The following is a 13,953-nucleotide window of genomic DNA, read 5'->3' as shown; positions in this document are numbered from 1 at the left end:
TCAAGAGGAAATTGAAGATGATTTTCAGCTTACGGTGACACATTTAGTCAATATTCTTTATTTTTTTTTTGGGTGGGATTGGAGCTTTAAGCATGGTTGACCAAGGAGGTAGGCTGACATGTCCCCTCTGATCTCCTCGCTTCCTCTTCTAGCGGGGATGTTATGTGACTGCTGCAGCTAGTCAGTGGCCAATAATTGGCTGCAGCAGTGCTATTCCATCTTAGCTAGATAGGACAGTCTCCTGGTTCACTCTTCCAGCTCAGACCACAATTGGACCAGCTGTGATCAAGTTGCGAATACCAAGTAATCTTGACTTTGTGGGATACTGAGCCTAAGTTTTTGAGTCCTCCACCACTTAAGGCAGAAAAAATAAATTGTAAATCTGCAACTATTTCATTCTCCACTATTTCTCCAATCTTCACTAAAGCTTCTAGGCTTTAGAATGAAGTGAGTTAGTGGGTCTCCAATGGATATATTCTCCAATCACATGCCTAAGCCCACCATGAAAAAACATATGGGGGGGCTATAGCACTTGGCCAATTAGCGTAAAACGAACAAAATTGACAAAAGTGATTATAGGGAAGGTTGAAGAAGGGACGTTTTTACATCTTAGTCATTAGCAGTTGGAGACCCTCTATAAAGTTTTGCTTTTGAACCTGCCTGAAAACTATATAGAGTGGTGATCTTGATATATCCTTCTGATAAAGACATATACTAACATAAGACAAAGCCAATGACAACCTAAAGGTGCACATGGAATAGGGATCAATTTACAAGGATAGGATCATCTCTCTAGTACCCAAATTTTATGCTTATTGGCTACTATAAGATTACAAAGATCAGATAATTATCTGTGCAGGACCAGTTAAACTGTAACAAAAACAATGTTTGTCCCCTGTGATATCAATGTATATCTTGTGTATATAACTCACTATATAATGCATTGTATTTTTAGAACCAAGTTTGGGCAGCTAGTAATAGACTGTTGCATTACCAATTGAGTCAATCAACTAGCATAAAAGGAGGCTTGAAGAGCTCTATATATATGGGAGGCGATAGAAGGGTAAGTAGATGATGAAGAACAATGATCAGTCAATACTAAGTATATTGCCCTCATCGCTGGAGATTTATTATATATAGATATAAGTTTTGAGGTACTTAAAGGGAACCGCAATGGGATCAAACCATGTGCCTGTTCTATCAGAAAAATAAGAAATAAATTGCACATTTTATGTGTGCAATTTATAATTATAAGAGGTATTTTTTTACTGATTATGAGTAAAATCCCATTTTGGAATAACCTTTGTTTTATGGTGTTTAAGCAGCTGCAATGTGTTATATAGAATAGCTCTTAAAAAATATTCGAGACGCTATATATACTATAATCCAAAACCCCCAAAGAACATCAAATATTGTGTCTGATTGAAAGAACTTTTTAGTAACAAAATTTCAATAGTGTAATCAAACAAGATAATTGTATCACCAAGATAGGAGTTGAAATATTGATACTGCAAGACTTAATATACACTATGACTATAGCATGTGGTTACATACTTGGCTAAAATTTTATTAAATATAATTACACTTTCCTCTTTAGATATCATGGATAGGTATAAGTTAGGAATTACTGAAATGGAACCGCAATGGGATCATACCACATGCCTCTTCTGCTATATATACAAAACAATAACAAAATAACAAATCCAGCTACTTTATAATTGTGATATATCCTTAAAAACGTCCTCAATTTGCTGATTATGAATACAATTTAGCATTTGTTTTGGTGTGTAGATAGCTATACTGAGTAATATACAGTAGAAGGAATAGTTTATACTGTAAATACTTAATGGAAAAGTTTCACAGACTAATACAACCTACAAAGAACTTGAGATACATTGACCAACTGAAATAACAATTTCTGTAAAAGTAAAATGTCCTGGTCACTTTGCTCTCAGACTCAATTTATCAACCCATTGACAGAAAAGCTTAATGTACCTTTAATGAGAGTAGATTATTTGTTTACTTTCCTCAATCTTATATCAGAATGAACCTATATTTAAAGCTAAAGCTGCTCACGCAGTTGTTTTTCAAGGCCTCCAAATCAGGTCCTTATCGAGACAAGGTTGGAACTTGTTTAGACCGTTATATAAAACCCTGTATCTCTTTCATTAGTCAGGACATTCTCCTCAAAGTATCCTAAGGCAGGAAACATGAAGGCTTTCATCATCTTGCTCTCTTTGGTTGGCATCTGTTATGGACAGTCAAAGCTTGGTAAGTTATATTTTTGTGTATTTAGAAAGAAGGAATAATCCATTGTGGATTTCAATACCGGAAGTGAAATGTTTCTGCTTCTAAATACGGTTTCCTAAACGTAATATTTCTTTTGACAGCCAAGTACAATCTCGAAAGTGCTTTGTCTGTATCTGGACTGTCCTCGGGATCCTACATGGCTAACCAATTCCATGTTGCTCAGTCAAAGAGGATCATTGGAGCTGGCCTCTTTGCTGGAGGTACCTAAAATTTCCTTCACTTATTTAACAGCCTTAAATTGAATGTCCCACTTTTGTGCTATTAAATAGTTCTTTCTGATGATACCTTCTCTTTCGATGTCCCCACAGGACCATTCTATTGTGCAAAAGGAAGCATGCTCACTGCCACGAATGCTTGTATGAAACTACCCGGAAGCATCAACGTGGACTCATTGAGGTCGCAGACTCAAACTTACGCCAACACTGGACTCCTCGACCCCTTGTCCAACCTTGCCAACAGCAGAGTGTATATCTTTTCTGGAACACGGGATACTGTAGTTGTTCCAGGTGAGAAGAATTATATAGATCTATTTTTAGTCTTGTTTGACCCAACCATGAGTAACCAACTTTAGCTGTGTGTATACCCTAGAATCTCTGCTGTTCATTTGAAGTTGATGCCAATTGAACTGAAGGGGTGTCCGTTGGTTTCGGTGGGTCCCATTCATTCCACCACTACTTTTTATTTTAGGAGTGGTGAAAAAGCAGGAGGAATATTATGCATCCTACATCACCGGTGCTGGATCTCTCAAAACTGTGTACGACGTTGCGGCTGAGCATGGAATGGTGAGAGTCGTATCCGCCTATAGCTATGCGGTAATGGGGTTGACATTGGGTGGAAGCTATCCTCGGACACTGCAAGTTGAATTCATATTTCCTTTTTGAAGAAAATTATTTTCATCACTGTTGAACTTCGGTAAGTAATGTAGTTAGTGACGTCTGGTATTTGTGGTTGCTTACAGCCCACGGACAGCTACGGAGGGGCCTGTGGATCAACAAACCTCGATTACATCAACAACTGTAACTACAATGGGGCCTATGAGGCTCTCAATCATATCTATGGTGGGGGGCTGCAGGTGAGTGGATCTTCGATCTCTGTAAGATTTAAAAGTCTAGATTGAGACAAAGCTGTATTACTTATATTTATGCCCTTTTTCTCGTCACAGAAACCAAGCAGCGGAGCCGCATTCACTGGACAGGTAAAACGTTCTACCTGAAGGATTGTGTCTGACTTAGCTTTCTGAAAACAACTCTACCCAAAATACCTATATATCGTATCAGGAAGTTTAGTTTATTGCAGATTTAGTCGTAAAACCCTGATGATGAGATTTCTAATCCATTTATGAATAAGAGGCCAACTCCATTTTCCTAATTTTGCGGTTGTTCCAGCCGTTTTTTTGTTGACTAAAGGGGATCTATCATCTGCCTCCACAGAAGTCCAGATTAGGAGCCAAAATTAAGTCAGTCCCTCCTCTAACTCATAACAAAAAAGGACTCTTCCAGTTTCCAAGGCGTCCGGGCTAAAGAGTAATAAGTCCCATGACCACTTTCTGCCCTGCTCAATTGCTGACGAGGCTAAAAATGGAGAGGAGCATGTGTGGTGGGCAATGTTTATGGTTGTCTTCTTCCAAACACAGTTGTTCATCTATCCAGGCTGCCATGGTCACTGTATAACCCCTTTAAGAGCAACTCCTGAAGACAACACCTTTCCTTAGGAAGATGAAGCAGAGTATTTTTTTAATCTCCACAGTCTCCAGGTGATGTCTGATCTCTAATACAAATTTTACTTGGTTCCGATTGGAAATCTTATTCGCTTTAACTATTCTTCATCATTATCAACAAATTTAGCATTAATCATCATTGGTTGAAATCTCCTAGAATATCTACCTAAAAGTGCTAAATAGTGGACAGAGGCAGAGTCTTGGCTTGAATTCTTCTGTCTCTTACTGCCACACTAATACATGTAGGTGGAAAGCCTCTGTACGATCTGCTCCATACCTACGAGACCATGGTAGACATTGGTTATTCCTGACCTTCTACAGAATTCTACATCTCTCTCTTTGTCTTTTCTCTTGCAGCTGATCTTGTATGACCAGGTCGAATTCTTTAAACTTGCTGCTCCTTCAACTTACGGAATGGACACTGCTGGATATGTCTACGTTCCTTCATCATGCCAGAGCGGAGCGCGTAAGTGATTGACTTTGGTGGCAGTGTGTGATGGCGGTGGGTGTGGACCCACTGCGCCAGGGGCCGGGATTACCCTGGAGGAACGTGACTAAGTGACTACCTGGTTTTTGATAGAGTCTCTGGTGGTGAGGATAGGCTTGGCTGCAGGTAGTTGCCAGGTGTCACTCCAGTGCAGTCCTCAGATCTGCAGCAGCTATGGGAGGTACAAAAGGGCAATACAGAAACGTAGTCAGACGGTCCAAGGTTGGGGCAGGCAGCACGGGTTCACTATTCAAAACCAGGGTCAGGAGTGGAGAGGTCAGACGGAACGGGTAAACGAGCCGGGTCAGAAACAAGGAGGACGAGACAAGAAAACAAACTGACTGAACGCTGGAGACAGACAGGAATGGGAACCTAAGTTTAGGCAGGGAACAGGAGGAGGAGCAGCCTAATATATCCATATCCATTGCTGGCAGGGGATAGGCTGGGGAATGCCAACCCTGCAGGACACAGCAGGGTTAAATTCCTGTAGGATCTGGCCGTGTCCTCCTATAGCCAGAAGAAGACATCAGCAGGGTTGGAGGACTCAGCGCAGCAGCCTGACATCGGAAGAAGAGCGGCAAACGCAGTTAGTAGCACGGCGCAAGGAACAAGTGCTCATTACCGCCGTGACACAATGACTGCTGGTTAGAATAGTGGCGGACATGTAAATGTATTGTTCGGACCCTGCTGTTACTTGACTTGTAGGATTTGCTCCTCCTGGTAGCATCTTATGGCTTTCGTGTTATTTCATGATCCTGGATATATCTGGTTGCCTGATTGTATCTTCTGATCATTGTCTTAGCGCATGGTCCTGATAGTATCTGATAGATTTAAGAGTATCTTATGGTCATTGTGGTTTCTTATAACTCTGATAGTGTCTAGAGGTCTTGGTGGAATGTGGTTGTCCTGGTATTATCAGAAGCTTACAACAGTAACCGGTTATCCTGGTAGTATCTGATGGTCTTATTTTTTTCTCACAGTCCTCATAGTATCTGGTGATCTTGGTAGTTTCTACAAGTCCTGACTGCAACTGACTATCCTGATGGTATCTAGTAGTCTATGTAGTATCATGTGCCTCTGGTGGTCCTGATAGTATGTGATGATCTTGGTTTTCATCTCATTGTCCTAGTATCTGGTGGTCTTAGTACTCTCTACTCATCTTGGCAACATCTCCTGAGCCAGGTAGTGTCTGACTTTGATATTATGTTATGTCTAGTAGACCTAAGAGTACCTCATAGCTCTGGCAAATATCAAGCGGTCTTTGTTAAACATGATAGTTTATGATGTCCTTGGCATTATGTCATGGTCTTTTTAAGGCTAGGTCTTTTTATAGTATCTGGTGGTCGTTCTAACTTCTACTGGTCTTGGCAAAATCTGGTAGTCCTGGTAGTGGTCTTGGCCGTTTTTGATGATCCTGGTAGTATCTAGTAGTCTTATCAGTTTTTGTTAGTCCTGGTGGTATCTACTGGTCTTGGCAGTTTCCTGGTAGTATCTACTGGTCTTTGCAGTTTCTGGTGGTCCTCGTAGTATCTAGTGGTCCTGGCAGCATCTGGTGGTCATTGTATTATGTAGTGGTCTTGGAAGCAACTGGTAGTCCTGGTAGTAGATAGTAGTCTTCGCAGTTTCTGGTGTTCTTGTATTATCTAGTGGTATGGGAAGCATCTGTTGGTCATGATAATATACAGTAGCCTTGTCATTTTCTGGTGGTTCTGTTAGTATCTAGTGGTCTTGGCGGATTCTGGTGGTCGTTGTAGTATTTAGTGTTCTTGAAAACATCTGGTGGTCCTCGTAATATCTAGTGGTCTTGGCAGTTTCTGGTGGTCCTGGTAGAATCTAGTGGTTTTGGAAGCATTTGGTGGTTGTGGAAGTATTTAGTGGTCTAGGCAGTCTCTAGTGGTTCTTGTAACATCTAGTGGTTTGGGCAGTTTCTGGTGGTCCCAATAGCATCTGATTGTCTTGGCAGTATCTGGTAGTCTTGACAGATTCTGGTGGTCCTGTTGGTATTTATTGTTCTTGGCAGTCTCTGTCCTGTGGTTTAGTTTGAACAGGACATGATGCCCCTTGACAGTATTTAATGACCCTGGTAACATCTAGTGATCTTGGTATTAAATGGTGATCTTGGAAGCTGTATACTATATGGTGTTTTATGTGGGATACAATTAAGAGAACTATAAAATAAATGGCAAGTAGAATGGGTTAAGGAGCTACTTTCTAGTTTTCTAAGGTCTTATTTTCTATAAAATTGGGTTACTTGGGTCCATAGCATGAAAAGAATGGACCCTGATAATAGAAGCTCCTGCCGTCAACCATGGTCAAAGAAAGATGAGAATCAGGATAACTGAAGGTCAAAATGTGTCCCTCTGCCCCTAAACAAGGAGGTTCTTTACCATTCTTTCTTCTAAATGTTTTGCATCTTTTTTTCAGAGTGCAAACTCCACATCGTCTTCCACGGCTGCCTGCAAGGAAGGTGAGAACAGCCCTGACATTATGACTTCTTGGGATGTGGTCTACTAAAAAGCCGGAACATATTGGACTCCTACTTCATGTTCTTCACAGGGACATTAGAAGTATAAGACCCTATATGTTTGTATAGAAGTATAAACTGGGCATACTGGAATCTGGGCAAAGGGGATTGTGAGGGAGGAGGAGGTGAGCTGTGACATCGTCTATGCTAAATTGTGGATCCTGTGTTACTGTATATAGAGGTGTTTTCAGTCATTGTATAGGAAGAGGAGGAGGTGAGCTGGGATATCACCTATTGTGATATTCACCATTCTCTGATGCCGCATTCCCTATAGGGGCGGCCTCTGTGTCTGCTGGGAGTTGTAGTTTCATAGCAGTTTGCGGAGCTGATGATGCAGACTTACAGGACACATTTCTTTTTGTTTTACAGGGAAAAACTCGGAGATAAATATGCCCGATACACCGGGTACAACCAGGTGGCCGATCTGAACAACTTCATCATCCTGTATCCTCAGGCCAAGTCCAACATGTCCAACCCCAACGGATGCTGGGACTGGTTAGTATAGGAGCTGTGGCTTCTGTATCTAATCCTATCCTGTGTGATACGTCTGATGAGTTGTGTATCTAATCCTATCCTGTGTGATACATCTGATGAGCTGTGTATCTAATCCTGTGTCTCTCCCTCTACAGGTGGGGATTCAGCAGCTATGCATACGGTAAGACATTCATCTCTTCCGGTCACATATATAGACCTGATGAAGTCTAGATGATATATAGTCGCGGTACAAGCTCCGCCTCCTGATGACATCACACCAGTGTACGCCGCCCGCGCAGAGTCATATTTGCTGTAGTGCATTCTGGGAATTCTTTCTGATTTAGCGGTTACCTGGCAGACTTTCCATGATGGACATGTAAGCGGTAACCTCTGTAGGAGCAGCAATGGCGGCTACATTGGCTCCCACCACGCTGTCCTCGATATCGAGGCTTATCTTACACATTTCTAATTTCATCTTTTCCATTTCCAGCTAACAAGAACGGCTATCAGATGACCGGCGTGGAGAGGATGATGCTCAGGACCCTGGGTCTCTACTAATATAGAAGAGGGGAGAGGGGGGAGATGGAGCTGCAGGATGGCCGGTTACATCTCTACTTGTAAATATGGTGACTTTTAGATGTTGTAACTGTTCCGTCATCGCTTTCGAGATCTTCCGGTCACAGAAAACTCCGGATTGTAGTTTTTACTCTACAATAAAGTTCTGTTGGATTTTATTGTCACCCTTCACTTCTCGTTTCTTGGTTTTATTTAAACCGCACCAACTTTTGGATATTTTGAGCCTCATTTATCAATATTATCTTTTTTAACAATATAAAGCAATCAAAGTTCAACTTTTCTTAACTCTGCTCTGGTGTGTCTTTTTAAAATTAAGCTCCACCCCTGAATACCATGGCCACACCCCTAACACTGCCCCTGAGGATATTCTCAAATTTACACAAACAGTAATAAAATAGCTGCAATCATATAACCGATATTTATCACAGCAGAGTCTACACCAAAAGTGTCCAACCTGTGGCCCGCGAGCCCGAGATGGCTGTTAATGCGGCCCGAGACAGATTTCCAATGTTCAGCAATGCTTAAATGCATAGTGGGCCACCGACTCAGTTTTTCAGGATCTGGGCCTTTCATTTTTTGTGGAGAGAAGACTGGATTTATTCTGACTCACCAATCCCAGCTTCAGGACTTTCTTTGCTCTGTTCTGCTGTCCCGCTCCCACCATCACAGCTATGTAGCTCCATAGCTTTGCATCTCCATGTTCTGGGTGAGTCTATATACTGCAGTCTTAGTGTATTGTATGATGTACACAGCAGTCTCATGTCTCTTATGTTATCTAAAAACATCACATAGGATACACTGTGACTACTGTATATACATCATAGATTACACATACAGCAGTCTAAATATTTCAGAAGGGATGTATATATAGCAGCCTCATGTCCCCTATGTGATGTACTGTATATACAGCAGAGTATCAGTGTCTCCTATGTTATGCATATACAGCAGTCTCAGTGTCTCCTATATGATGTATATACAGCAGAGTTTCAGTGCCTCCTCTGTGATATATATACCACTGCTGTGGTCTTCACAATCCTCTTGCAATAGGATAAGCTGGATGGCAAAACAAGTGCTAGGAATAGCCCAAAAGTAATTTGAATAAAAAAAATAACTTTTAACCATGCCAAAGGAGTTGAAAAGAAAAGTCTTGAGTGAGGAAAAGAAGGGCTCAATTCTGGCTTCACTAGCAGAGGGATACAGTGAGCGTCATGTTGCCTATATCCTTAAAATTTTGAAGATGGCAGTCTATTGCAACAAGGTCAAGCAGCAGACATTGGGGGACAACAAGCTGCAGACCGGCAGAGGGCGAAAGCGACTCTCCACTGACCGGGATGACCGTCATCTTATTCCAATGTCACTCAACAATCGCAGGATGACATCAAGTGACCTACAAAAGGAATGGCAAATGGGGTGAAGAGCACGGCAAGAACTGTTGGTAACGGGCTCCTAGAGACAGGCCTCAAGTCATGTAAAGCTAGAAAAAAGCCTTTCATCAATGAGAAGCAAAGGAGAGCCAGGCTGAAGATTGCCAAAGACCATAAGGATTGGACCATAGAGGACTGGAGTAAGGTCATCTTCTCTGATGAGTCTAATTTTCAGCTATGCCCAACACCTGGTCATCTAATGATTAGACGGAGACCTGGAGAGTGTCTTGCACCCACTGTGAAATTTGATGGAGGATCGGTGATGATCTGGGCATGTTTCAGCAAGGCTGGAATTGGGCAGGTTAATCTTTGCGAAGGAAGTACGAATCAAGTCGCATACAAGTTTATCCTTGAAAAACACTTGCTTCCTTCTGCTCAGGCAATGTTCCCCAACTCTGAGGACAGGTTTTTCCAGCAGGACAATGCCCCATGCCACACAGCTAGGTCAATCAATGTGTGGATGAAGGAGCACCACATCAAGACCCTGTCATGGCCGCCCAATCTCCAGACCTGAACCCCATTGAAAACCTCTGGAATGTAATCAAGAGGAAGATTGATTGTCACAAGCCATCAAACAAAGAATTACTTACATTTTTGTGCCAGGAGTGGCATAAGGTCACCCAAAAGCAGCGTGAAAGACTGGTGGAAAGTGTGCCAAGACGCTTGAAAGCTGGGATTAAAAATCATGGTTATTCCACCAAATATTGATTTCTGAACTCTTCCTGAGTTAAAACATGAGGATTGTTGTTTCTAAATGAATAAGAACTTGTTTTCTTTGCATTATTGGAGGTCTGAAAGCACAGTTTCTTTTTTTTATTATTTTGATGATTTCTCATTTCCTGCAAATAAATACAAAATTTTTAGCTTTCAATTTCGGAGACTTGTTGTCAGTAGTTTATAGAATAAAACAAGAATGTACATTTTACTCAAAAATACACCTATAAAGAGAAAAATCAGAGAAAAATAAAATTTTGCAGTGGTCTCTTAATTTTTGTCAGAGCTGTATATAGCAGTCTCAGTGTCTCCTATGTGATGTATATACAGCAGTCTCGGTGTCTCCTATGTGATGTGATTACAGCAGTCTCAATGTCTCTTACATGATGTATAGACACCAGTCTCAATGTCTCCTATGTGATATATATACAGTAGTCTGTGTCTCCTATGAGTTGTGTATACAGCAGTATCAGTGTCTCCTATGTGATGTATATACAGCAGTTTCAGCGTCTCCTATGATGTATATACAAGTCTTAATGTTTCCTATGTGATGTATATACAGCAGTCTCAGCACCTCCTATGTGATGTATATACAGCAGAGTCTCAGCGTCTCCTATGTGATTTATATTCACCAGCCTCAGCGTCTCCTATGTGATGTATATACAGCAGTCTTAGTGTCTCCTATGTGATATATATATACACAACAGTCTTGGTGTCTCCTATGTAATTTATATACTGAAGTCTCAGTGTCTCCCATGTGATATAAACTGTATACATAGCAGAGTCTCAGTGTCTCCTATATGATGTATATACAGCAGTCACAGTGTCTGTTATGTGATGTATATACAGCAGTCTCAGTGTCTCCTATGTGATGTATATACAGCAGTCTCAGCATCTCCTATGTGATGTATATAAAGCATTCTTAGCGTCTCCTATGTGATGTAAATACAGCTGAGTCTCAGCGTCTCCTATGTGTTGTATATACAGCAGTCTCTGTGACTCCTACGTGATGTATATACAGCAGTCTGTGTCTCCTATGTGTTGTGTACAAGCAGTCTCAGTGTCTCCTATGTGATGTATATACAGCAGTCTCAGCGTCTCCTATTTGATGTATATACAGCAGTCTGTGTCTATGTGATGTATATACAGCAGTTTCAGTGTCTCCTATGTGATGTATATACAGCAGAGTATCAGTGTCTCCTATGTGATTTATATACAGCAGTCTCAGTGTCTGTTTCGTGATATATACAGTACAGACCAAAAGTTTGGACACACCTTCTCATTTAAGGATTTTTCTGCATTTTCATGACTATGAAAATTGTACATTCACACTGAAGGCATCAAAACTATGAATTAACACATGTGGAATTATATAGTTAACAAAAAAGTGTGAAACAACTGACAATATGTCTTATATTCTAGGTTCTTCAAAGTAGCCACCTTTTGCTTTGATGACTGCTTTGCACACTCTTGGCATTCTCTTGATGAGCTTCAAGAGGTAGTCACTGGAAATGGTTTTCACTTCACAGGTGTGCCCTGTCAGGTTTAATAAGTGGGATTTCTTGCCTTATAAATGGGGTTGGGACCATCAGTTGTGTTGTGCAGAAGTCTGATGGATACACAGCTGATAGTCCTACTGAATAGACTGTTAGCTGCTTTTTTCTTGCCATAATACAAACTCTAAGTAAAGAAAAACGAGTGGCCATCATTACTTTAAGAAATGAAGGTCAGTCAGTGCGAAAAATTGGGCAAACTTTGAAAGTGTCCCCAAGTGCAGTTGCAAAAACCATCAAGTGCTACAAAGAAACTGTCTCACATGAGGACCACCCCAGGAACGGAAGACCAAGAGTCACCTCTGCTTCTGAGGATAAGTTTATCCGAGTCACCAGCCTCAGAAATCGCAGGTTAACAGCAGCTCAGATTAGAGACCAGGTCAATGCCACACAGAGTTCTAGCAGCAGACACATCTCTACAACAACTGTTAAGAGGAGACTTTGTGCAGCAGGCCTTCATGGTAAAATAGCTGCTAGGAAACCACTGCTAAGGACAGGCAACAAGCAGAAGAGACTTGTTTGGGCTAAAGAATACAAGGAATGAACATTAGACCAGTGGAAATCTGTGCTTTGGTCTGATGAGTCCAAATTTGAGATCTTTGGTTCCAACCCCCGTGTCTTTGTGCGACGCAGAAAAGGTGAACGGATGGACTCTACATGCCTGGTTCCCACCGTGAAGCATGGAGGAGGAGGTGTGATGGTGTGGGGGGGGGGGCTTTGCTGGTGACACTGTTGGGGATTTATTCAAAATTGAAGGCATACTGAACCAGCATGGCTACCACAGCATCTTGCTGCGGCATGCTATTCCATCTGGTTTGCATTTAGTTGGACCATTTATTTTTCAACAGGACAATGACCCCAAACACCTCCAGGCTGTGTAAGGGCTATTTGACCAAGAAGGAGAGTGATGGGGTGCTACGCCAGATGACCTGGCCCCCACAGTCACCAGACCTGAACCCAATCGAGATGGTTTGGGGTGAGCTGGACCGCAGAGTGAAGGCAAAAGGGCCAACAAGTGCTAAGCATCTCTGGGAACTCCTTCAAGATTGTTGGAAGACCATTTCTGGTGACTACCTCTTGAAGCTCATCAAGAGAATGCCAAGAGTGTGCAAAGCAGTCATCAAAGCAAAAGGTGGCTACTGTGAAGAACCTAGAATATAAGACATATTTTCAGTTGTTTCACACTTTTTTGTTAAGTATATAATTCCACATGTGTTAATTTATAGTTTTGATGCCTTCAGTGTGAATGTACAATTTTCATAGTCATGAAAATACAGAAAAATCTTTAAATAAGAAGGTGTGTCCAAACTTTTGGTCTGTACTGTATATACACTGCTCAAAAAAAAATAAAGGGAGCACTGAAATAACCCATCCTAGATCTGAATGAATGAAATCTTCTCATTGAATACTTTGTTCTGTAGAAAGCTGAATGTGCTGACAACAAAATCACACAAAAATCATCAATGGAAATCACATTTATTAACCAATGGAGGCCTGGATTTGGAGTCACCCCCAAAATTAAAGTGGAAAAACACACTACAGGCTGATCCAACTTTGATGTAATGTCCTTAAAACAAGTCAAAATGAGTCTCAGTATTGTGTGTGGCCTCCACGTGCCTGTATGACCTCCCTACAACGCCTGGGCATGCTCCTGATGAGGCTGAGTATTGTGTGTGGCCTCCACGTGCCTGTATGACCTCCCTACAACGCCTGGGCATGCTCCTGATGAGGCTCAGTATTGTGTGTGGCCTCCACGTGCCTGTATGACCTCCCTACAACGCCTGGGCATGCTCCTGATGAGGTTGAGCATTGTGTGTGGCCTCCACGTGCCTGTATGACCTCCCTACAACGCCTGGGCATGCTCCTGATAAGGCTGAGTATTGTGTGTGGCTCCACGTGCCTGTATGACCTCCCTACAACGCCTGGGCATGCTCCTGATGAGGCTCAGTATTGTGTGTGGCCTCCACGTGCCTGTATGACCTCCCTACAACGCCTGGGCATGCTCCTGATGAGGCTGAGTATTGTGTGTGGCCTCCACGTGCCTGTATGACCTCCCTACAACGCCAGGGCATGCTCCTGATGAGGTTGGAGATGGTCTCCTGTGGGATCTCCTCTCAGACCTGGACTAAAGCATCCGCCAACTCCTGGACAGTCTGTGGTGCAACGTGACGTTG

The 13,953-nt window shown here is 42.0% G+C and overlaps 1 protein-coding gene across 1 annotated transcript; it reads left to right on the top strand.

Moving 5' to 3' along the window:
• Window positions 1–2,176: 2,176 nt before the first annotated feature.
• Window positions 2,177–8,226, top strand: LOC141164792 (poly(3-hydroxybutyrate) depolymerase-like). The gene is made up of 11 exons (XM_073650357.1): window positions 2,177–2,271; window positions 2,391–2,510; window positions 2,619–2,816; window positions 2,998–3,092; window positions 3,269–3,382; window positions 3,473–3,505; window positions 4,385–4,493; window positions 6,939–6,981; window positions 7,408–7,533; window positions 7,668–7,693; window positions 8,003–8,226. The coding sequence occupies exons 1-11, from the start codon at window positions 2,211–2,213 to the stop codon at window positions 8,068–8,070; spliced, it is 993 nt and encodes a 330-aa protein (XP_073506458.1). The 5' UTR covers window positions 2,177–2,210; the 3' UTR covers window positions 8,071–8,226.
• The last annotated feature ends 5,727 nt before the right edge of the window (window positions 8,227–13,953 follow it).

This window comes from Phyllobates terribilis, unplaced genomic scaffold (genome assembly GCF_046119375.1).
Source record: "Phyllobates terribilis strain yellow unplaced genomic scaffold, ASM4611937v1 Scaffold_10__3_contigs__length_209671492, whole genome shotgun sequence".
Lineage (NCBI taxonomy): Eukaryota > Metazoa > Chordata > Amphibia > Anura > Dendrobatidae > Phyllobates > Phyllobates terribilis.
The sequence above is the reverse complement of the archived record's forward strand: the minus strand, read 5'-3'. Positions and strand labels throughout refer to the sequence as shown.